The 21892-nt window shown below is 39.6% G+C and overlaps 4 protein-coding genes across 6 annotated transcripts; 2 read left to right on the top strand and 2 right to left on the bottom strand.

Annotated features, from left to right (window-relative positions):
* The first annotated feature begins 90 nt into the window (after nucleotides 1-90).
* LOC141910854 (tetraspanin-7-like) lies at nucleotides 91-9665 on the top strand. Of its 2 annotated transcripts, none has more exons than XM_074801706.1 (8): nucleotides 91-133; nucleotides 656-751; nucleotides 2172-2360; nucleotides 4619-4693; nucleotides 5333-5428; nucleotides 5792-5911; nucleotides 6587-6670; nucleotides 7072-9665. In XM_074801706.1, the coding sequence occupies exons 2-8, from the start codon at nucleotides 686-688 to the stop codon at nucleotides 7141-7143; spliced, it is 702 nt and encodes a 233-aa protein (XP_074657807.1). In that variant the 5' UTR covers nucleotides 91-133; nucleotides 656-685; the 3' UTR covers nucleotides 7144-9665. The 2 variants fall into 2 exon arrangements, with proteins under 2 accessions (XP_074657807.1, XP_074657808.1); XM_074801707.1 differs by lacking the exon at nucleotides 91-133 and adding an exon at nucleotides 212-236.
* A 342-nt stretch (nucleotides 9666-10007) lies between these two features.
* On the bottom strand, nucleotides 10008-13028 carry LOC141911089 (uncharacterized). The gene is made up of 8 exons (XM_074802051.1): nucleotides 12893-13028; nucleotides 12457-12753; nucleotides 12005-12121; nucleotides 11886-11916; nucleotides 11744-11795; nucleotides 10951-11117; nucleotides 10422-10544; nucleotides 10008-10197 (listed from the first exon to the last, which is right to left on the bottom strand). Exons 1-8 carry the CDS (start codon nucleotides 12961-12963, stop codon nucleotides 10105-10107), a joined length of 951 nt encoding a protein of 316 aa, XP_074658152.1. The 5' UTR covers nucleotides 12964-13028; the 3' UTR covers nucleotides 10008-10104.
* Nucleotides 13029-13809: 781 nt separating this feature from the next.
* On the bottom strand, nucleotides 13810-15009 carry LOC141910601 (uncharacterized). The gene has a single exon (XM_074801293.1). The coding sequence runs from the start codon at nucleotides 15007-15009 to the stop codon at nucleotides 13810-13812; it is 1200 nt and encodes a 399-aa protein (XP_074657394.1).
* A 2505-nt stretch (nucleotides 15010-17514) lies between these two features.
* LOC141911021 (protein FAM124A-like) lies at nucleotides 17515-20918 on the top strand. Of its 2 annotated transcripts, none has more exons than XM_074801966.1 (3): nucleotides 17515-17891; nucleotides 19813-19877; nucleotides 19973-20918. In XM_074801966.1, the coding sequence occupies exons 1-3, from the start codon at nucleotides 17767-17769 to the stop codon at nucleotides 20896-20898; spliced, it is 1116 nt and encodes a 371-aa protein (XP_074658067.1). In that variant the 5' UTR covers nucleotides 17515-17766; the 3' UTR covers nucleotides 20899-20918. The 2 variants fall into 2 exon arrangements, with proteins under 2 accessions (XP_074658067.1, XP_074658068.1); XM_074801967.1 differs by lacking the exon at nucleotides 17515-17891 and adding an exon at nucleotides 19445-19578.
* The last annotated feature ends 974 nt before the right edge of the window (nucleotides 20919-21892 follow it).

Below are 21892 nucleotides of genomic sequence, written 5' to 3'. Positions count from 1 at the left end.
TTGGTAATTTAAAACCAAATTCACAATATTTGATCGGATCGGAAATGTTAGTGTTATTTTTTGTCCCCGGTTAGTGTCATCAATTGTCGACAGGTGGCTCTGATTACCAGGAAGTGAGTACGACAGTGAGAAGGTAAGAATTGTTTTTCGCATTTTTAATTGCGTAAATTGATAATTTACCGACTTATCAGTTTCATAGTTGATTCAGAAATGGAATTTGCCTTCGCGTTTTTAACGTTAGATTGTTTTCTTTTTCGCTAATTCCGGCCTTTTTGGAGTTTTAAGTACTTTAGAATCAAAATTTGAGGTCCCCCTTCTTGAAAAAAATCTCCTGATGATGGGCTGGGGTCTGATATTGGATTCTACTAATTGTCATTCATTAATCAATTGTGGAACTATCGATTTCATGCCGTGAGCTTACTGCCAGTTCTGTGAACAATTGCCGATTTTAGTCTTCTAATCAGAAAAAAGCGTCCATTTCCTTTTTGTTGTTGGTGAAATTCCTTGCCCGAATCGAAATACTGGGACTGGGCTAGGGCTATAGATAAATTCATTGGTTCAGCCCACGTGCACGGTTTTTGTGTTCACAGGTCACACGTCCTAAAAGCAAAATATCGCAGAAAATTAAGTCTCTCTCATTCATTTCTGAATATAGCCGAGCAACCGATACTTCTACGAAGACGAGATGGCCGGGAAAGCAGCAATAGGATGTTTGAAAACGTTAATGATGGTTTTCAACTTCATATTCTGGGTAAGTTTTAGAATTACCTAATTAAAACACGACCTAATTAATCGTAAATGGGCTAATTACGATTACTGAACTGTCCACGAATAGAGAGGGCAGTAATTCATGTTTTAAACCCCAAACCAACGAAGTAAGGCATTTTTTATTTTGATTATTTGAAATGGATGACGCTTTATTTGATTGTCACTTTGAAAATTTGGGGTCCGATCTGATCCACAAAACGCTGTCTTAATTTGAAGGCGAATTAGGAAAAGGCGAAATGGGAATAACAGCTATAGTTCCACCCTGAGAGCGGTTATATTTCACAGGCTATCGGTGAATTATCGTAGTGAACTTGTGTCTGTTTCGCGTTGTGTGCGCAATTTCGGAATCACGTTACCATGGTAACCGGCTGATACTCCACGCGGCGATGATGATATCGTGTGAAGTATTAATATCTACGATATATTTGTCATTTGTCGTGACTTACAGCAGTTTTCATATATCTATGTGGACTTTGATCGCGTGAAATATTTGATGAAAGTGTTGCCCATTGTTTGACTTCAAGTCGAATATCATTTCATACTCGATGCATACATTGACTTTGATATGGTCCCTCGGGTTAACCAGATATGGTTCTTCGATAATATGGTCCCTCGAGTTCAACGGATAATAAGAGTAAAATCCCCCACAATAAATGAATTGGTAGCTAAAAGTTGACTAAAGATATTAGAAATATTTTGGGTGTTTGCTACCTAGTACTTTTGAATAAACTTTTAGCTATCTATTCAAGTGGGATTTTTCTCATATCATTTTATCAAAGATATTGCGATCAACGACTGATTAAACAGATAATACACGCGGTACTTCGATACGGTCCCTCGGGATATTCGGATTGTATGTACATTGTGATTCTTGCGCAACAATTTCAAACTGAACCGTTTTTCATGAAACTGTAATTGAAACATGAAACGAGGAATTGTAATCAGTACCTGTTAACATTGTTGAAACCCTCGCTAAATCGAAAATACTTTCAAATGTACTTGAAACTGCTTTTATAATGCCTGAAACGTCTTCAATTTTGAGAAAAAGGTAATTAACAATTTTTGTCTAGTTTTTAGTTGTACAGTAGACTACTAAACCCCTAAATCGCTATAGTTGGGACCTGGATTGTTTTTACCCAATTAGGCAGTTATGAATTATAAACCAAATTCAGTTGTGTTAAGGATAGAAATCTGGTCAGGCTACAAAACCACTGAATTAATGGTTTATCGAGATAAACAATACTGATTTAGGAGGAGTCTATAGTAATTGGGATATGAACGCAACGCAGACACTTCCTCAAGGCTTGTTCCTTTGATTCAAACTCCCTATATCCAAGTATGACTGATCTATAAGAACCCTGATAGGGTACAGAGTAATATTTGAGACTATGTATTATTTCTAGGTGACTGGTATAGCGTTATTAGCTCTGGGAATATGGATGAAGTTAGATTTGTATCGGTACATGGAACTGACGACGACCTACTACCCGCAGGCCCCGTACATCCTGATCGGAATCGGGGCGGCCATTATTATCATCGGCACACTGGGCTGTTGCTGCACGGTTAAAGGTTATTCCATTCTGCTCTACGTGGTAAGTGCGACTTCTTATCTGAAAACCCATCTTTTTCAGCGGAAGTAATTTGCGGAGTTTTTGATCGCTTGATCCGAACTGCTGTCAACTCAACTGTCGTTCCTGATGTAATGATTAAGAGAAGTGACTGTGAAATAATGTGCACTCACTGGGAATTGAACCCGGGTGTCTTACGTAGAAAGCAAGGGTGCTAACCAGTAGACTAATAGAACTAGTTCACTTGGTCAGTGGTTATACAGCTAACCAGGATCCAGTTCCACAGTTGTGAGTTAGAGTTAACTCTGAGTTGAAATTAGTTCATTTTCAATGAGTTAACTCGGGTCAAATCTTAACTCTGAACTGTGGAACTGGACCCAGTAGACCAATAGAACTATAGTCCACTTGCCTAGTTGTTATACAGCTTGCCAGTAGACCAATAGAACTAGTTCACTTGGTCAGTGGTTATACAGCTAACCAGTAGACCAATAGAACTAGTTCACTTGCCTAGTGGTTATACAGCTCGTCAATAACACTGATTTCGCGGTGAGAAATACTGGATTCAGTTCCACAGTTGTGAAGTAGTTCGAGTTAAAAATCAGTTCGTTTTCAACGTGTCAACTCTGAATCAAATCCTAACTAATGACGTTACCGAGGGTCTCAACAATGATTACTGATTAATTTGAGATAAATTTTCTTTCATATTTCAACGAAATCTTCCTGAAAAAACTTCAGCTCGTTACTGACAGCACTTTTCATCGACTTCTAAAAATGCTGTTAGTTTTATGTTACTAATGTTTTTGGAGCTGTTTTTCTTTTTTCAAATGTCTTATTGTGATTTCGAAACGAGCAGCGATTATCCCGAGAGCTGCGCTGTTGAAATGCAATCTCGAGTGTCGTTTTATTTCCACGATTTCATTTCAACTACCGCCCGAGTCTCGGCGTCTCTTACTGTTGCCATAGTGACGCGCTAAGTATTTATATGTTTTATTGTTTATCGCGCGACGTGTGTTCGCGGTTTTGTTAACTCGGCGCTTATAAATGAGGGCGACTCGCGATTTATGTCCGGTTGCGAAACCACCATGAAAAAAATTCTAGAATCCGACGATTCTGACCGATTGAGTGGGAGTAGCAGCTATGTGGCAGTTAGTATGTGACTCACTGTTCTGCGTCTACGTGACTGGAATTCACATTTCTCCAGAGAATCATCTCTCTCTCTCTCTTTCTCTCTCTCTCTCTCTCCCTCTCAATATCACTGCGTCACTGACTGCATCAATTTACACGAAATCTCCTGATGCTAATTTCGCACTCATCTAGAGTGAATAATACCCCCCTGGTGAACTAATTGAACTATCGTGTCAAATTTGACTGATTAATACCCGAAAGTGCTGTGGAGGTAATTAAAAATTTAAAAAAAATCCACTCTATTGTGTTAAATAACAGGTTTACCACTTAAGTGCGTCTACACAGCAGTGTGGTGTATCGTTACTTACTAGTATTTTATTATGTTTGACAGGTGCTGCCATCTTTTAATTGAGATAAAAACTACTACTAATATTAGTATTATTATTATTATTATTATTATTATTATTATTATCATTATTTTATTAGTAATAAGAATACACTGCAACAAACAATACACTGCTAAATCAAAAACTGATGCATTAAAAGGGTTTTGATACACATTTCTGGTTGAATTTTGTTCGATAGGATACTTTGATTCAGAAGAACACTGTAAACTGTACATTAAAACTGCTGCATTGGGGCTGTCCAAGTTCAGAACGAGGGAAATAATGTATTTCCAACTAGATTTTAGTAAATTCACCCAACTGTGAGCAGTTTTACCAGTAGAGCTCAGACCACTACAAAATCTTCTATATCCTATAGTAAAAACAAGAAATTCGAGAGTTTAGTTCATATATAAGCGCGTAAATTCAGGGGAATTCCTGCTTATGGCTCATAGGCCAGCATCTTAGCTACGCATTGAAGTGGTTCTCGCGCCACATAACCAACCTAACTTTTGAAATAATCAAAGCTTTAGAAAGGAGGGGTATCTCAGGACTAATGGATTTCATACATATAACCGAAATTCGTTACCTATCCCATTTGCAGAAATAATGGCAACATTTATAGAGGACCTCTACTTCACTCTAGGTACTATTTTTGGGCTCCGGCCCTACGCATCTTTGAGCCACTAACCTAATTGTGGTCTGATGCCAGTACAGACTAATGAGGAGTGCATTGTTTCATTGATTCTAACTTTAGTTATTTTGATTTTCTAGTTTTCAGTATTCCTGGTTTTAATGTTCATCGCTGAATTAGCTGCCGGAATAACGGGATTTGTTTTCAAAGGACAGGTACGTCACACTGAAGAAATGTAGGGATGTACTGAGGTAATTAAAGGGACTTACTGGGATAATTAAGGGGACTTACTGGGATAATTAAGCGGACTCTCTGAGGTAATTAAGGGGACTTACTGAGATAATTAAGGGGACTCTCTGAGGTAATTAAGGGGGACTTACTGAGATAATTAAGAGGACTTACTGAGATAATTAAGGGGACTTACTGAGGTAATTAAGGGGGACTTACTGAGATAATTAAGAGGACTTACTGAGATAATTAAGGGGACTTACTGAGGTAATTAAGGGGGACTTACTGAGATAATTAAGAGGACTTACTGAGATAATTAAGGGGACTTACTGAGGTAATTAAGGGGGACTTACTGAGATAATTAAGAGGACTTACTGAGATAATTAAGGGGACTTACTGAGGTACGTAGGGGTGTAACTGGGACTCAGAGGGTGACAAACTAACTTTAATTAGGAAATGAAGAGGACTTAGGTAATTAAGGGGACGAAGTGAAGTAAATAATTGGACAATTGGACAAACTTACTCAAGATAATTTAGGGATCATTTATGAAACCAAATTTAAGTAGGTCCATGAAGTATTCATACTAACATGTGTATATAATATGTTTATGTTTTTATGTTTACAGTTGGAATCCGGATTTGAAGAGGGTTTGAATAAAGCATACAGCAAGTACGGAACTGATAAACAATTAACAAAGGATGTCGATGATTTACAAAAGGGGGTACGTTACGATGCTGTTGGCCTAGTGACGATTGAAATGTGTTGTCAACATGGTGTTCGTCCACAGGCTAAATCTAAGACTAAAAATGATACCTTGTTTCTCCTAAACGACCGGGTCACTTTAGTAAACTGCGATAGCATTCGTAATCAGTTAATTTCTATAACTGCCGGGTCTGTTATTATAAGCTTGATCATGATTTTAAAAGAAGTTATGTACAGGATAGATAGGCGGCCAGAAATGAGAAACAGGGTATCAATTTCTTTTAGCCTAAACCACTTTTGAGCAACTTACCCCAGAATATCAATTAACTTCTTTTTATCTTTCAATTCTGTTGATTTTGTTACGGTGATGTTTTTATTGCAGTTACATTGTTGTGGAATGAATAGTACCGCCGACTGGGATAAACTAGGTCATCGGATTCCGGATAGCTGCTGCAAGACACCGAAATGCAACACGAAAGATCCCAACGCCATTTACACCAAGGTACGTTTATACGTTCAACAGTCGTGTCTCGATTTGTCATCGATTTTGAAGGATTTCAATATTATAGGGGCAAAACTGTGAAACGAGATATACACGAATACGAATATTTATTACACTCCAACCATTTCCATGGAATATGGAGGAAAAAACAGTATTTACAATTATTTACAAAAAAAAGGAAATAAGATTATTTTAAGCCGTAATAAATGTTATTTACAACATACTATTTACATACTACCGGAGGGATCTATATACATCTAGACCTAACTTGATGAATTTAGCATGTTTAACCCTTTCAGTGCTGACTAATCAATACCCAATAGTGCTGGAGATAATTTGAAAATTTTGAAAAAATCCACCCTAGTGTGTTGAATAATGGGAATACCACTATAGTGCATCTACACCGCAGCGCGGTGTCTCGTTAGTTACTAGTATTTCACTATGTTTGACAGGTGCTGCCATCTTTCAATAGAGATAAAAACTGATTATGGTACTAATTACATCAATACACCGCAGTGCGATGTACTACCAAAATCCATCACCGCAACGATTCATACACCGCACTGCGGTGTAAATGCACTGAAAGGGTTAAAATATGGATTTTTTAAAGTCTTTCTGTATTACGCTGCCGTCTGTAGGAATTTTTAAATGTCGTATCGATGATTTGATTTTCAGGGCTGTTTTAAACTCGTGACGGAATTCATGAAGAATAATTTCAGTATAATCGGAGGATCGGTGATCGGCGTTTCGTTCCTCATGGTAAATATCAATCACAATACAATAAAACCTGATTTACTTTTCATCCTCCCTCGGTAGGGATCCGAATCTGAAGGCATCGCTCGAGACTCAGCCACGGCACGAACCTGCCACAGTAGACCGAAAACTTGCGGCACCAATCAGATTTTCTGTTGTATAATTGCTGTGACAAATTTCACGGAAGAACTATACACAGAAAAACCCCGGGCAAAAATAAAACGGGATTTCTGATTGGCTAATATTTTAATGACATCATCTAAGTTGCGCATGTAGCGGTCTAGTGTGGCAGGGTTTTGTACCGTGACGAGTCTCGATGCCATCAGGTTCGAATCCTTACTGGAGGAGGAGGCAATCGTTTCGGGATAGAAATAGAAGTTCAATAATTCTATTTTCTTCATCCTCAGCTGATCGGAGCGCTGCTCGCCTGTTGTCTGGCCAGATCCGTGAAAATGGATAAATATGAACAAGTAGCTTAGATCGCCCACTGGATACTCCACCACCGCTTGAATAGTTTAGATATTCCTAGAAATTCTGGGAATATTTCATACAATTCTTTACAGATACTCCTCTAGTTTGTTAATATCAATCAATACTCTACCAAACGATTAATGTCTCTTGAGATTAACAGCAATATATAGTAATAGAGATTAGACTGGTTTAATACAGGTATCAATCTGCCGCTTGGACAGAGCCTTCACGTAATCAATATTGTAGTGTGAAGTCTGGATGATCAGCAGTTTTCAAAAATGTGCTGATAAATGTCTAATGTCAGGTCTCAGGTGAAGTACTTAACACAAGTGAAGTGTGGACAATCAGTTTTTGAAAATGTGCTGATTAAATGTCTAATATCTTGTGTTTGTAGTTCATTTTCAATTGAAAATGTCTCAGGTGAAGTGAAGTGTGGACGATCAGTTTCTGAAAGTACACTGATAAAATGGATAATATTTGGTATTAGTAGTTTGATTGCCACTTAAGAATGCCTCGGGTGAAGTACTGTACTGAAGAGAGTGGGGTCCGTCTGTGCAGCAGATTGATACCGGTATAAACCACGATTAAGAAAGTTTCGAGTTCATCAATCTTTTAGATTCAGCTTACAATAGCAGTAATAATAATAATAATAATAATAATAATAATAATATATATATTTGTAGTTCTAGTCAGAGATAACAATGACTATAGTTTTAGTAGTATATCCCGATAGTTTAGTTTAGTTGGTTCTACCTTAAATCTTATATTGCTATATTTCTACTTGTTGTAATTTCTACATCTAAACTCCATACTTTATATATCTATGTATCGTCCTATCACAGTAGTGTATATACGTAGGGTGTTTTCCCTTCGATCGGATTTTCAGTTATCTGATTGCATTTAATTTAGTAGTAATCGCAATGATTTGAATGAATGAAGGTCACAAAATAGTTTTATTTTCTTAAAGCCACACAAATTATTTTCATATATGAGAGAAGGGACGAAATGTAATTTTCTGTTATAATAGTCTAGGGTTATTGAGGGCGAGTCATTCCAGGAGTGAAGACTGAGATATGTTTACTTAAGTTGCTCTGGGGTTGAAAGTATATTTCAGGGCTGAGATTCATAGATGTGGTCGGGGGGGAGCACAATAATCCCTGGAACATTTTGAAATTTGCCAGTTATTTCCATAGTTTCTCATTGTTACTGTGTTAGTTATCACCCAGGTTGAGGATTTATCCCTCAGGGGTAACTTCGATACCCGGTCTATAACACCAGGCCCAGGTTGATAATTTATGGGTGACTTTGTTACCCGGGTCCGGTTCTACAGTTGTGAGTTGGGAATTGAAATTAGTTAATTTTCGATGTTGTTAACTCAGAACTGCGGAACTGGATCCCGGTGTAAAACTGCAAACCACTTACTCCAGGCGATTACGTGAATACCTGGTCTATGAAACCCGACAGTTTCCGAGTAAGGTTCATTTGAGAAAAAGGCAAAGTATTTTCACGATATATTTTGTTTATGCTCTGTATATACTTACACATTACCGGTAGGTGCTTAAACTCGACTTTGTGATTTGTATCTACGGTTACGTCGGAAGTGTTACATCGTTATCTGCTATAGCAACGCGCAGTTGCTATGGATATATAACAGTAACACAGAATGACGAGCGTAGATACAGCGATATTGCTGATACTTACTATTGGTGCATTCTCTTCTTGCTACTGGTAGATTTATTGTTCTATATATCTATATTTTGTATAAATGTTCCTATTGGGGGGTGTCTTCTCTTGCAGGCATTAATCTACAGCATGGAACCTGCAGCCCTTCAGACATTCAACATTTAAGCGTGCTGATAAAATGTCTAATGTCTGGCATTTGTTGTTCATTTTCAATTTAAAATGTCTCAGGTGAAGTTCTGAACTGATGTGAAGTGTGGATGATCAGTTTTTGAAAGTGCGCTGATAAAATGTCTAATGTCCGGTGTTTGTACAGCGGAACCTTGTTACAGTGAACTATCAGAAAATCTGTTCGTTAAAACCTATAGTTCACTAAATCCAGTATGAAATTAATTAAATTTTCTTACTTGAGACGCTATTCTATATTTGTTATATCCGATGAATCGTTGTAGCCGAGTTCGTTTTAACGAGGTTCCACTGTAGTTCACTCTCAATTGACACTGTCTCTCGTGAGAAGTGCTGAATACACGTTAAGCGTGGACGATCAGAAATTGGATTTCGTAAAATGCTGAATGTCAAAGGGGTTCCAGCGTCCAGGCTGAGTTATTATATCGCCACCTATGCCAACTCCCCACAAGGGACGGTCTTTACGAAATTCTACCTATAAAAGATCTTGTGAATACAGTCGTTAATTCTAAAAAGAACAAACAATAAATCGTGTTTTAGGTGACAATCATCTTGTGATTATCTCTCATTTCGCAGTGGTTTCTCCAATTAGGTTCAATAATGATGATTTTTCCGACTATGTATTTAAAACTGTTGTGATGATTATATTTACCAGTAATAAACTATGAATGTATATTAAACTTGTTTTATTCCGGTTTTCATCGGCAGAGATGAAACTAGGAACTGGATTCAGCGCACAGTTCACTACTCCAGTTAAAAACCAGCGATGAACAACTCTGTAATGCTTTGATGATGATTCTTCCTTGTGAGCAAGATTTTCTAGTTTATTTTCATGTAAGAGAATATCATTCTCGACTTATATTATTTGACTGTAGCAGATCAATTCAGGGAAAAAAGCGTGCGTGCTGGGGAATAATCGCCGAGAAGAAGCAAGTCGAATACAAGCGGCCACCCTGACAGAACCGAACTTAGCATGAGTAAAGAAACTTGTTGAAAAATATGTACAATATATTTATTGAGTGTAGAAAAATTGCAGATACATTTAATAATTACGAAGGCATAAAGCATGTATGTACACATCTAGGGGGTGTGGGGGGCAGCGGTCAGTGAATAGTCATTTCTGCTAATTTCTGTTTTCTCATTTCCATTAATCTTATTTTCCAGCGTTCGAATTTCACTTCATCGCTCTCGTAATACTGAAATATAATAATAGTAAACAAATATAGCTGCAAAGCAGCGATAACAGGTTTTCTGCCTTTCATACGTGACCCGAAGGGTTTGAAATTGATAAATTCATTGCCGAGGATTTCGAACCAGAGATGGAGAAAATTGAACGGGAGCAACTTCAATGATTTGAATATTTTCAGAGAATCAGTTTAAAAGGGCAGAGGTTAAGGGAAAACCTGGACGAAATACTTACAATTGGATGAAACGGGGTGTCCGATTCCTGATACATGATTTTAGGTTTAGTCGGCGCGAATTGCGGAATTTCAGCACCGAATATAACATCGTTGTGACTGGGTAGATTAACGATACCATCCTCCTACAATGGTCGAATTATAAGAACATCTACTTTACTACCGGTAAATCTTCAAACTGTTTTCAAGTGGCAACAATCTTAAGTCTTCAAAGTTAAGGTTCCTACAGATCATGGAATTTCGCTTTTTTTCCCTGCAGGGAAAAGCGGACTGACCCTGTTTCTTGAAAAGTCAGGGATTTAGAATTTTTGTTTGGTGTCTTATTCTTGCTTGTGACGAGTGGCACAAGGAACTCCATGATGAGAAACAGCCCTCACTGAGGATATCTTATAATTCAATCAGGGAATTTGAATTTTTGGTGTCTTGTTGACGATTGACACAAGGATTTATTCTATCATTCAAACAAGGGAATTTTGGTCAAGGGAATTTCGGATTCCACGATCTGTAAGAATCCCGGGAAATATTCCGAACCTTTTGTGATTTCGTTGATCTGAAAGCGGTCTGATCGAATCCGTCTCTCTCGATGTTGTCGATTAGTTTCGCTCGTTCCAGTTGATCGTTGATCTCTTCTTCGGTTTGTATCAACGACGGCGATGAACTCAGAACTCCTTGTTTCTTTAGTTTCTGGTCGGCGAGAGCTAGAAAACATACACCAACACACGGTAAGATAAAATACGGAGTAAATCAGTGAGTGAAATGAGGTCTTTTCAGGTTCTTACAGAACATCGGGGAATTCTGGCTCTTCATGAAGTCAGGAAAATTTGAATTTCTGGACCCGGTTTAATAGAGTGGTATTAACATGAACCTGCGGGTTAACTCGAAATTCATTTTCAATCGAGTTAAAGATAATACCAGTCTATATTAAAACTCGCCCTGGTGCCTTGTTGTTCTTGCTGGTGACAAGTGGCACAAAAGGAACCTCTTGATAAGAAACAGCCCTCATTGTGGATATCTTATAATTCAATCAGGATATTCGAATTTTTGGTGTCTTGTTCTTGCCAATGATGAGCGAGTGGCACAAGGAATCTCTTGATTAGAAACAGCCCTCACTGAGGATATCTTATAATTTTATCAGGGTATTTGAATATTTGGTGTCTTGTTCTTGCTGGTGACGAGTGGCACGAGGAACCTCTTCATAAGAAACAGCTCCCAGTAAAGATATCTTATAATTTAATCAGAGAATTTCTAGTCAGAAAAATATCGGGGATTTTTGGATTCCCAGATCCGTGAGAATGTTGTATTCGGGGTAGAATAGGTTTTTTACCTGCTGCCTTTAGAGCCATCTGCATTCTCATTTCAGCCTGTGCAACTGGATTCTGTAATCGATTAACAGATCGAAGGTTACTACTACGGTAGCCACTAGATTTGTGTTTTAATGAATTAAATACTGAGAGAATTAAACTTACCATTTTATCCAATCCTGGTAAAGATGAAATACTGCAAAATAAAACGTTTCATAAGACTCAATTTCGGCAGCGGCGGCCAGTGAATCAAACAAGAATATTTACACTTGTTTCAAATTTACCTGTCGTCCTCTTTTGGTTGTTGTTTAATTTTCACCGGGCTCCGACTTTTCGACGTTCGATCTTTAGAATACCTCCGATACGACCTTGAACTAGGACTTCTAGACCTTGAACGTTCTCTGGATGCGAAAATTTGAAACATTTGTAAAATTGATCATAGATAAGCTATTTTGTGAAATCGAGACACCAGGACCCAGTTCTGCAGTTCCGAGTTAAGATTTGACTCGGAGTTAACTAGGCCTAATTGAAAATGAACTTATTAACCTCAGTCCTAACCCCTCCCTAGGGGCCTGGAGTTCGCTAAGTCCAACCCCTCTGCACCTGGAGTTCACCCAGTGCACCCCCTACAGGCCCGGAGTTCACCCAATCCACCTCCAGGCCAGGCCTGAGTTCACCCAGTCGACCCCCTCCCAGACTAAGTTCACCCTTTCGGCCCAGGAGATCAATGATTCACCTTTTAATTGTTCTTGAACCTCGCGGAGACGGGCTCGGAGACCGTTGCCGCGGCGATCTACTTCGTCTCCGTGGCGATCGACTGCGAGATCTACTGCGTCTCCGCGGAGACTGACTACGAGACCGTCTCCGTGGCGACCGACTGCGTTTGCGAGGAGGAGACCTGCGTCTGGATCGGCTTCGCGACCTTTGCCGTTCCCGCGCTGGGGATCGATATTTCTTTTTTGTTTTCTTTTTCTTTTTTGAATACTTTCTATCATAAGATGAGGCAGAAGAATGACTGCTGACACTACGAGATCTGCAACAAACAAACGTATGCCCAATTTTTAATTTTTTTAGGCAGCAGAGAAGGAAGGCGAAAGCCTGCCTGCCGTCAATAATGAATGGGCCTAAATTCGCTCAAATACAGACAGCGGCATTTATTTTACGGTACTGACCGTTCCCGCTTCTTTTTCTTCTTAGATTTGGAATAATAATCACTGTTTTCGCTATCCGAATAGCGACCCATCTCCGTGTGTAGGGAATAAAATGTTGAATTGATTTGATTACCGGGCAATATCGGAATATTCAACGTCGCTATTTCAAGACGTTAATTGAATATCTTGGTATCTTATATTAATCTTGGTCTTATCATAACGATTTGATAAACTAGAACAAAAGAAAAAATAATTTTTTACTATGTTAGATGGCAGCACCGTATGGTACCCTAGCGGCATTTCTGTAAACTAACATATCATCACTCATTGGCGACGACCTTCGAATAGCTCAGATTTTTATATTAACCTCATAATGGCACCACCGTACGGTTGGTTTAGAGAAATTTCTGCAATAGCCTTTGCATTACTACTATCTTACTGCCATTGAGATTAGTTATAAAATCTAATTATGGTTACAGAGCAATTGTTCTTCAACAGGTTGTTTATATTTGAAATTCATGGCATAGTATTACATTAGTTAGCAGAAATTCCACTAGGTGACCGTCTGGTGCTGCCACCTTGATAATAAAAATTGGGTAGACTGGTTACCGGTCTCTTTTGAATTAGACTGGTCGCCTGTCCAATTCTGCGCCACATGCATTTGCAGTCAGAAAAGGTAGAGACCGGCAACCAGTCTACACACCGCGTAATATTCAAAATGTCATACTACAGTCGAACCTCGTTAGTACGATTTGGCTTACAACGTTTATTTTACAACAACATTAACAAATCGATACATGTTTTGAATACACCGAAGTTTCAAAGAGATACAAAACAGATTGAAGATGAAATTAGGTAATTTCTAGATCTGGCAACGAATTGTAAACCTAAAATACAATGCTACTGTAGCACATCTATTTAAGTTTATTGGTCGTTAATCACTCAGTTACTGCTGATACTGAAGTCATTTGGGTTTGTGACACATACGACCGCGAGCTATCGCGTCTGATGCCGAATCTCTTTAACAACTGTGTTCTGAACGCTCGACTGCTCAAACAATAGATATACGCGTTTACGGCGTGGCTGAAATTCCTCGTGACGTAACCGACGACCAACATAATGGCGTACGACTCCTCTTGCGCGCAGACGTACAAATTCAAACTATTTCTAGCCGCACTAACGATGGCGAACGGCAACGACAGAACCAGAAAAACTACCGAAGCCGTTACTAACATTATCGTTATTTGTCGTTCTTGACGATTTGGGCTTTTCTTGCCCGCAGCGCCCTCTGTCGTCATCATCGTCGCCTGTTCCCGGCTGTGTTGTTGTATTTTGAAAATTATGACGAAGTTCATCGCGAATAAGAGAACGATCGGTAGAAACGTCGTCAGAGCCATCTGCAGGTAGAAATACGCATCAACGCCTGTCCAACTGAAGTAGAAGTCGGTCGCCTCGCATATGGGGATTCCCAAATGGTCGTTACCCCGGTAACTGAATACCGATACCAACGGTAAACTAAATATCAAAATACAAACGGTTATTGCGGACGTGATGATCATCGATTTTTTCATGCTGAGAGTCGAAGCTGCCTTCAGTGGCGCCACCACAACGTACATGCGTTCAGCCGTCATTCCCAATAAGATATAAACGCTATTCATTTCTAGAAACTGCAGGAATATTTGACTGAATTTACACGCGGAATCCGTTTCCCTCAGAGCTGAATACATCGGTTCGAACTCGGTTAGAAGTTTATAAAACAACCAACACGTTTCCGTAAGGGCTAAACTCAGTATGAACCAATTAGCCGATGATCTTTTTAAATCGGGAATCAACGTGATCGAGATTAATACAGTCCCGATTATTCCCGCTATAACAGCCGCTATACCGTTATATTTAGTGATCAGATCCACTGTTTTGTACAATTCTAAATTACACGTGTCTTCGCATAAAACAGTTAAATTAACCGCCGGATTCGACTGTAGCGCCATCTCTTGTCGAGTAAACTCATTATACACTGTACGGTTGAACGGATACGACGTTTCGGTTGAATTATTTCCTTTTGCGCGAATCACCCAGATTAGATCACGTGACTCCTCGGCGATATCGCAGTTCGCTTTTGTGGCACTAGGTGTCACCATAGTTCTCTTCCGGCTAATTAATAAAGTTTATATTTCGAATAACTACGGTACATCCGCAAGATACGTAGCAAGATGAAACACGCCTTGTGGGCCGCAGAGGAAATCCGATATTCTGGACCCAGTTCTACAGTTCCCCGAGTTGATTTACAAACCACACATTAAAATGTGATATGGTTTAATGAATATCACAGAACCTATCAGTTCCATAGTTGAGTTCATTTTCAAACCTAAAACGAGTCTTTCAATAGTAGACCATCTAATGTATATCTAGAATCTTAACTCAAATCTGTAGCACTAGAAATTTATCGAATTGTTCACAACCTGTGGGTCTAGGTGTTCGCGCGCGGTGTAGCCTGTTCCTAGAGTCACTGGGGTCCAGGTGTTCGCAAACAATTACTCTCACAAATGATGTAGCCTGTTCCTAGTGTCACCGGATCCTCGGTCACCCCCGATGATGTTATCTGCAGCGAATGAAAGATCCACACGCGCGAAGCCTTTAAATAAAATTACCACTGAACAAATAGAAACCAATTAAAACTAACCGACATAATTAAATTGATTACACACTTTCTGCATAGTCTCAGTTGAAACAGGCGTTCGTTCTCAAGTGCATAAACTAGTTCCGTTTACCGGGTGATTCAATTTCGGTTCGGGCAATTTTTGCTACTTGATTCACTGTTTATTACTAATTATATTGAAGTTGTCAATTATATTGAACAGTTACTACTCAAAATAATATATAGTATTAGCATCTCTCTGTGAACAGTTTCCGGGTGTTAAGCGCCCCGTCAGGCAGTACGACTGGTTTTGATTGATTGATTGGTTATTACTTGACAAAATGAGTCGTTAATTGAAATCAAATATACTATAGTTAGTTACCGCTGGGAGGCCGCGCGTTTATCACACTGATAAAACCCAACTTTTTCAATCTCGTAATCACGGTTGCCGTGGTTACCTGCCGTAAACATATACCTGTGAAAGCGAAATTATAGGTTGAGCGTCATTGAAGGCGGGCAGAAAATTTGAGAAGAACGTGTATCTGTCTTGAACATTGTCGTTACGAAGACCTCTCGTGATTGACATTGCTTACGTCACTAAAAACCTAATAATATATTTTGAATAATTGGGAGGCGGTTGTATTAGGAGAACATTATACGTATAATGCATCGTGAAAATAACGATCGGTCAAGCGGACTTGTGCTATTGGTCGTGTGCGACCCGAGTTCGATCCCTGGCGTGGTGTTAAGTTCGTTTGTGCCAATATCTGATAATAGTCCGGAGAGCGGAAATTCAATCATAAGGCCCGCTCGCAATGAGAGAGAAAATACTGCGTACATCATCATCTCATAAATTACATTTCGGAACGGCATATACTCTTTCCGACACTGACAGACTCTCTCGAATATAGATCGCTATTAATAATATATTCATATGAGCACAGTTTCTATTTTGAGAAGTTATCAATGAAAAACATGCGTCTCTACAGCAGAAGTAATTGTATTTTATATAACGAACGAGAGGGAGCATGGAGAGGAATAAAGGATGGTGTTTAATTATTGAAATCGATTTGAATATTGGCTTTATATCGAAAAACCACATTGCCCGCATCATCAGAGGAGGCAGTGAATCCAACAGGGAGTTTATAGCTCACTTCCTCCGAGTGCGCAGTACACACGAGGCAGAGGATGTGACACGATACTGAGGGGGATAGACGATGTCATAGTATTTATTTAACAACCGGAAAACCACTATGTAGGCCTACTATATTTACTAATTAAGCGATAGTTCGTAGAAACTGCACGCCGGAGTAGAGTTGCAGGGACAGGATAAATTGTGGATACGCAGGGAGGAACTGTTCTGACACACCAGGAGGAACCGTATACGAATCGACACGCAGCATTGAGTTAGAGGGCCAGGAGAAACTGTTCGGACACACACTATTGAGTTACAGTGCCAGCAGGGGGAACTGTACGGACACGCGGTGTTGAGTTACAGGGCCATGAGGAAATGTTCGGACACGCTGTGTTGAGACAGGAGGGGTGTGTCTCCTCCAACTGATGGTAGATTTGCTGGTGACTCACGGATAAGCGCGCGATCTAGGATTCTGCAGGTGACTGACTCACACGACAACAATGGATGAACCGGCATTGCGTTTCAATACAATTACTGCACCAGTACGACGCTACCGTTCAGAAAAATCGAAGAATTATAGAAACTATCGTAACTAGTATTATACAGTCATTTACTGATGAATGAAACAGAGGATACGCATAAGAGAACAGTCGAATGAAAACTCGTGGAACTCTGCTCTTCGGGACATGTGTGATGACGTTATAGAATTTTGAAGGGATGTTAGAGAAATTGATTGATCTAACGACAACACGTGTTTTAGTAAATACTGATAAAAATATTTACAATACATACAGAACAGGTTTTTAGATGTAGGACCTGTCAGCTGTCATCAGAGATAGTGGTGGTATAATAGTACTGCGCGCGGAGTCGTACGAGCTGGTGTCGTGCAATTATCGCTTTTTCGTTAGATTTTTAATCCGATAATTTCAATATCGCCGAAGCCTCGCAGTGTACTGGTTTATAATTACCATGCAACGCATATATATACACGAGGATTTTAAAGTCGCAGCAGTAACGTGTGAACTGATATTATTAATTCATTAGAGAGAAAAAAGGAACAGAAACTAGTCGTATTTGTCTACAAACTGTTAGTTCTTGCCGGGTTGTGGTATATATATAGTGACGATGAAGAAACGGCAAACCGCAGCGATCAGAAGAGAAATCCCACACTTCATACAGAGGTCGTATATTCCTCTAAATCCGGATGGTGAAAACCCACGGAAATCTGCCTTCCCTCCCTGGGATTACAGGTAATGTATATATTTATCTTCGGTATGTAGTTACTGTCTATATGTGAGAATTGGAGATCAGGGGCCAGTTGCACAGTCGTGACTTATTAAGTCCAAAAGTGGTCTTAAATCTTAAGACTGGTGTTAAGTTGTTAGATTGGCTATAGAACTAAGTTGGTCTTAGACTGGTCTTTAGTCTAAGCCATGACTATGCAACTGGCCCCAGGGGTCGACCAAACTGGAGGGGCAGGGGCTAGTATCCATTCTGCGTGTGGTCGTGTGGTTCATTTTTACTCCATTTTTTTTTTCAAAAATGAACTTCACGGCCACACACATTTCCGGACAAGATAGGATTTCCAAGCATCAAAACGGCGGTGAAAAGGCCTGCAATCTTCGAGCTGGGGAGGGTGCGAACTCGGTCGCGAGTCGCTTCCCCCATTTCCCTTACCCGCGACGATATCGAACCGGTGTCCTCAGACCTGATACCGCGCGTGACCTCTTTTATCAAAACTTACGGACAGCAAGCCCCGAGCCCACGGGTTCAGGCTGTGACCAGTCATCCCAGCCTTCATTGAGTGATTGTAAGAATATTTTGAGGCGTCCAGCCACGATGTTCTGTCGGGGTTCATCGAGAAAATATAGAGCACAGGGAATTTTTCGAAAATTTAAAGAGTAAAAGTATATATCTTTTAATGTATATGAGGCCTCAGTATTGAGAAACTCGTAGATTGTTACATTAATATCTCGTTTTCAACAAACACCTTGCATGATTACGAAGTTCTTTATGTTTCATATTTGTAAAATGATTTTTATCAATAATTTTACATAAAACGCGGCGTAATCTATTCGTCTACAAACCATAAGTGAATACACTTCCTATTCTATTCCGTTAAACAAATATCATTTAGAGCTCTCAATATAAGGGTCATGGATACCTCTTCTGTAATCCTCCAATTCTTCAAGGATCAAAGCGAAATATTAGTTTTTTTTTTCGACGAAAAATGTATTACGAAATATATGCATAAGAACATGAGTTTTACGGAGACACAGATTTCCAATCCTGAATACAGTAACTGGGTTAGTTGCAGGTGACTATTCGCAAAGAAACTCGCTGTAATTGGCCCTATTATTTTGTATGTAAACGACCCGATATTAGGAACCCGTTTGAGACTTGTTACTTCAACAAAACAAAAGTTCGAACACAAACCGCGCTCGCCGTAAATTCTATTGAAATCCGGAGAAATTGTTACAAAACATTATATTTCAAATAAAGAATCGCGAAATTATACACTTGAACAAGTTTCAATTCTGATTTCAATTACTGGTATTTTGTACGTATGAGGTTGAAATATCGTGGGAACTAAAATGAAACAGCGGGAACATGATAGTGTCCGTGAGGAAGAACCCGCGGAAAAGAACCCTACGGGATCCTTAATTTCGGTAATAACTATTCCACGATTAATTCCCAGAGAGTAAATATTTCGACTGTGAGTCATTTGTGGTTTATTCGTGGATGACACTTGAAGTGGTCGATATTTGAGATAACAAACAAAATCTTAATCAAACATTGTCACCAGAGTCCTTACGCTCGGTGACAGTGTGGTCGGGGCATATGTCAGTATAGAGCAGTACTGTATAGAGAGACCTATAACAGGGAGGTATGAGACTTCTTTGAAAGTGAAACTATGAAGAAATGGACAGTTATCAGGTTTGTCGTGTCTCCCTCCCCCATTCTCTCTATTTGTGAGAAGCTTGGTGTGCTAGAGATTTTTGTCTCTGAAACAGCACTACAGATTTGAGCTTAAATTGGATATTCATTGAGTGATCTATTATTAACAGACTCTTTTGAGGTTTGAGAATGAACTCAACTACGGAACAGGGGTTCAGCGGTATTCATTAAACCATGTCTCATTTTAATGTAAGGTTTATGTATGTATTGTAGGAGTCACAGAGACTCAGATGGCAACAGAAGTCTTTCTTCCAACAACTCTTCGTTCTCCAGTGAAGGTATGTTTAGTGTCGCAGCTTGCGCCGTCATTAACTAAAGTATTTCGTCTAATTACGTTGATAACGATCGTCGATTCATCGTTTTATTTTTCCAGGGACCGGAACTCCATTTTATTCGTCGCTAGACTCCAGTAGTATCAGTGATACGGATCATCGCGCGGAGAGGGTCAGATATCGACCGGTAGGGGGCGCCTGTGTACGGTTATCGGTTCATCCGCGCGAACGCGCGAAAATCACTGATTACTATCGACAAATCTTAAATTGGGTGAAACCGGAACTTCCGTTAGTCCACGTGGATTCCACTTACACGCATAAACTCTACTTCGGCCGCGCGCCGACGACTGCTGTGACGTCACAATATCCGAGTTTAGCGATCGTCGTATTCATAAAAGAACCCGGATTATTCGCGTCGAAGAGACTGAATTCTATAAACAAGCATTTCAATTGCGCCCCCTGGTGTCTACATCACAGCGACTCGTTAAATCAGTCGGGTCTACGAACTTCCGATGAAAATAAACTCGACTATTTCTGTCTGAGTTCGGACTTGCCCCTGTGCGCGTTTCGCGTCGTGCATTGCGGAAAGGAACGGGTGAGATTCACTCGTTTTGTCTCCAAAGAGAATTGGGATGATATGTTGGAATTATATAAACTGATCATAGGACATCAGCCAGTTTTACAACGCCCGCATTTCTATCTATTCGCCGTTTCGTCCTTCCCGCACTACGATCTACAGTTCGCTCTGAAACTACACGATTCACAAGCGCCACCTTTAAAGCGATCGGACTCGGTGACTATAGAGTTCAATATAACCGGCGGTATAGGCAGTCTGGTACCGCTGCTACCGCACGTATGCACCCAACAATCGGATAATAATCGATGGCAGACGATCGATCACGATGGCAACCGTCTGCAATTCAACGTTATCAATAGGTCAAGGTCGCGATCAATCGGAAGTCTCACATCGCCGTCGTCACTACAATCTGTGCTTACGTCATCACCTAGTGGTGGATTTTTTGTATAAACTTATTTCAACAATTTCTTAAGGATCATGTAAAATATAATAAATCTTAAATTAATTTCATTTTGTTACATTAATGACGACGAAGACGACAGTCCTAGCAGCGGCACGATTTCGGAGGGTACGTACACGCGGTCTACTGGGGTCCTCCCTACAATGTTTTGAAGATCTATCTAGGGGTGCGCGCGGTGCTTCCAGCGCAACCCTGGATCCATCGCTTTGATGAGAAAGGATCCTATGACAACTGAATTTGGGTGCACGAAGAAGGCATTTACCTAGTACAAGCTCGAAACCAACAGAAATCAACTGAATGAATCTAGAAATAATAAATTTCGTCCTTAAATATAAAGATTTATAGCCAGTGGATTTTGCAAGTTACTTGTTCCTTGTTCCTTATTGGGAGATGAATTCTCAATAAGTAACGGAATAAGGAATAAGGAACAAGTAATGAACTTCACTGGGGTCCCCCTGCATCCGCGCCTGTCATATTTCAACAACACAATATTATCGCGCGCGGTATCGTTTTTACAACCAACAACATATTACGCTAGATGGCGACCGAGTCGCAGGTTCGCCGTAAACCAGTTTTATAATCTTATGATAATAATATTATCCCTACATCCGTTTCGTGCATTTAAATCTACACATTACCAAAATCTATAATTCAGAAATGAATTTTTTTTTCATGTGTCACCACAAAAAAATTCTTTATCATTTAAATCAGCGATTATCTATTACCCGATTAGATTTGAGGTCATTTCAGGGGAAACGCGGGGTCATTGTGTACTTATTTCCAAGGTGAAATATTATTATTGTTGACGAAGATCATATAAAATCCTTTATGCGCTATGGGCAAAAACCAGGTCGCCCGGAATTCTTTAGTGCTTTTTTACTTTTTATCTCTGTATCAAAATTTGCCATTGTTACCACCCGAGATACACAATAGATATTTTTCCTTAATATAAAACCTATGTTTCTTGACTAAATGCCTCTCAGA

This window comes from Tubulanus polymorphus, chromosome 9, assembly GCF_964204645.1.
Source record: "Tubulanus polymorphus chromosome 9, tnTubPoly1.2, whole genome shotgun sequence".
NCBI lineage: Eukaryota > Metazoa > Nemertea > Palaeonemertea > Tubulaniformes > Tubulanidae > Tubulanus > Tubulanus polymorphus.
This window is presented reverse-complemented; position numbering and strand designations above follow the sequence as displayed.

What these genes read in the sequence shown, in the direction of transcription:
- LOC141910854 (XM_074801706.1), top strand. Translation starts at nt 686, where the DNA reads ATGGCCGGGAAAGCAGCAATAGGATGTTTGAAAACGTTAATGATGGTT. An exon ending in GATTTGTTTTCAAAGGACAG is followed by an intron (nt 4,694 to 5,332) that starts GTACGTCACACT and finishes TTATGTTTACAG; the next exon opens with TTGGAATCCGGATTTGAAGA. An exon ending in TCGATGATTTACAAAAGGGG is followed by an intron (nt 5,429 to 5,791) that starts GTACGTTACGAT and finishes TTTTTATTGCAG; the next exon opens with TTACATTGTTGTGGAATGAA.
- LOC141910601 (XM_074801293.1), bottom strand. Translation starts at nt 15,009, where the DNA reads ATGGTGACACCTAGTGCCACAAAAGCGAACTGCGATATCGCCGAGGAG.
- LOC141911021 (XM_074801966.1), top strand. Translation starts at nt 17,767, where the DNA reads ATGAAGAAACGGCAAACCGCAGCGATCAGAAGAGAAATCCCACACTTC. An exon ending in TTCCCTCCCTGGGATTACAG is followed by an intron (nt 17,892 to 19,812) that starts GTAATGTATATA and finishes TATGTATTGTAG; the next exon opens with GAGTCACAGAGACTCAGATG. An exon ending in CTCTTCGTTCTCCAGTGAAG is followed by an intron (nt 19,878 to 19,972) that starts GTATGTTTAGTG and finishes TTATTTTTCCAG; the next exon opens with GGACCGGAACTCCATTTTAT.
- LOC141911089 (XM_074802051.1), bottom strand. Translation starts at nt 12,963, where the DNA reads ATGGGTCGCTATTCGGATAGCGAAAACAGTGATTATTATTCCAAATCT. An exon ending in CAACCAAAAGAGGACGACAG is followed by an intron (nt 11,917 to 12,004) that starts GTAAATTTGAAA and finishes TTTATTTTGCAG; the next exon opens with TATTTCATCTTTACCAGGAT. An exon ending in GATCAACGAAATCACAAAAG is followed by an intron (nt 10,545 to 10,950) that starts GTTCGGAATATT and finishes CGACCATTGTAG; the next exon opens with GAGGATGGTATCGTTAATCT.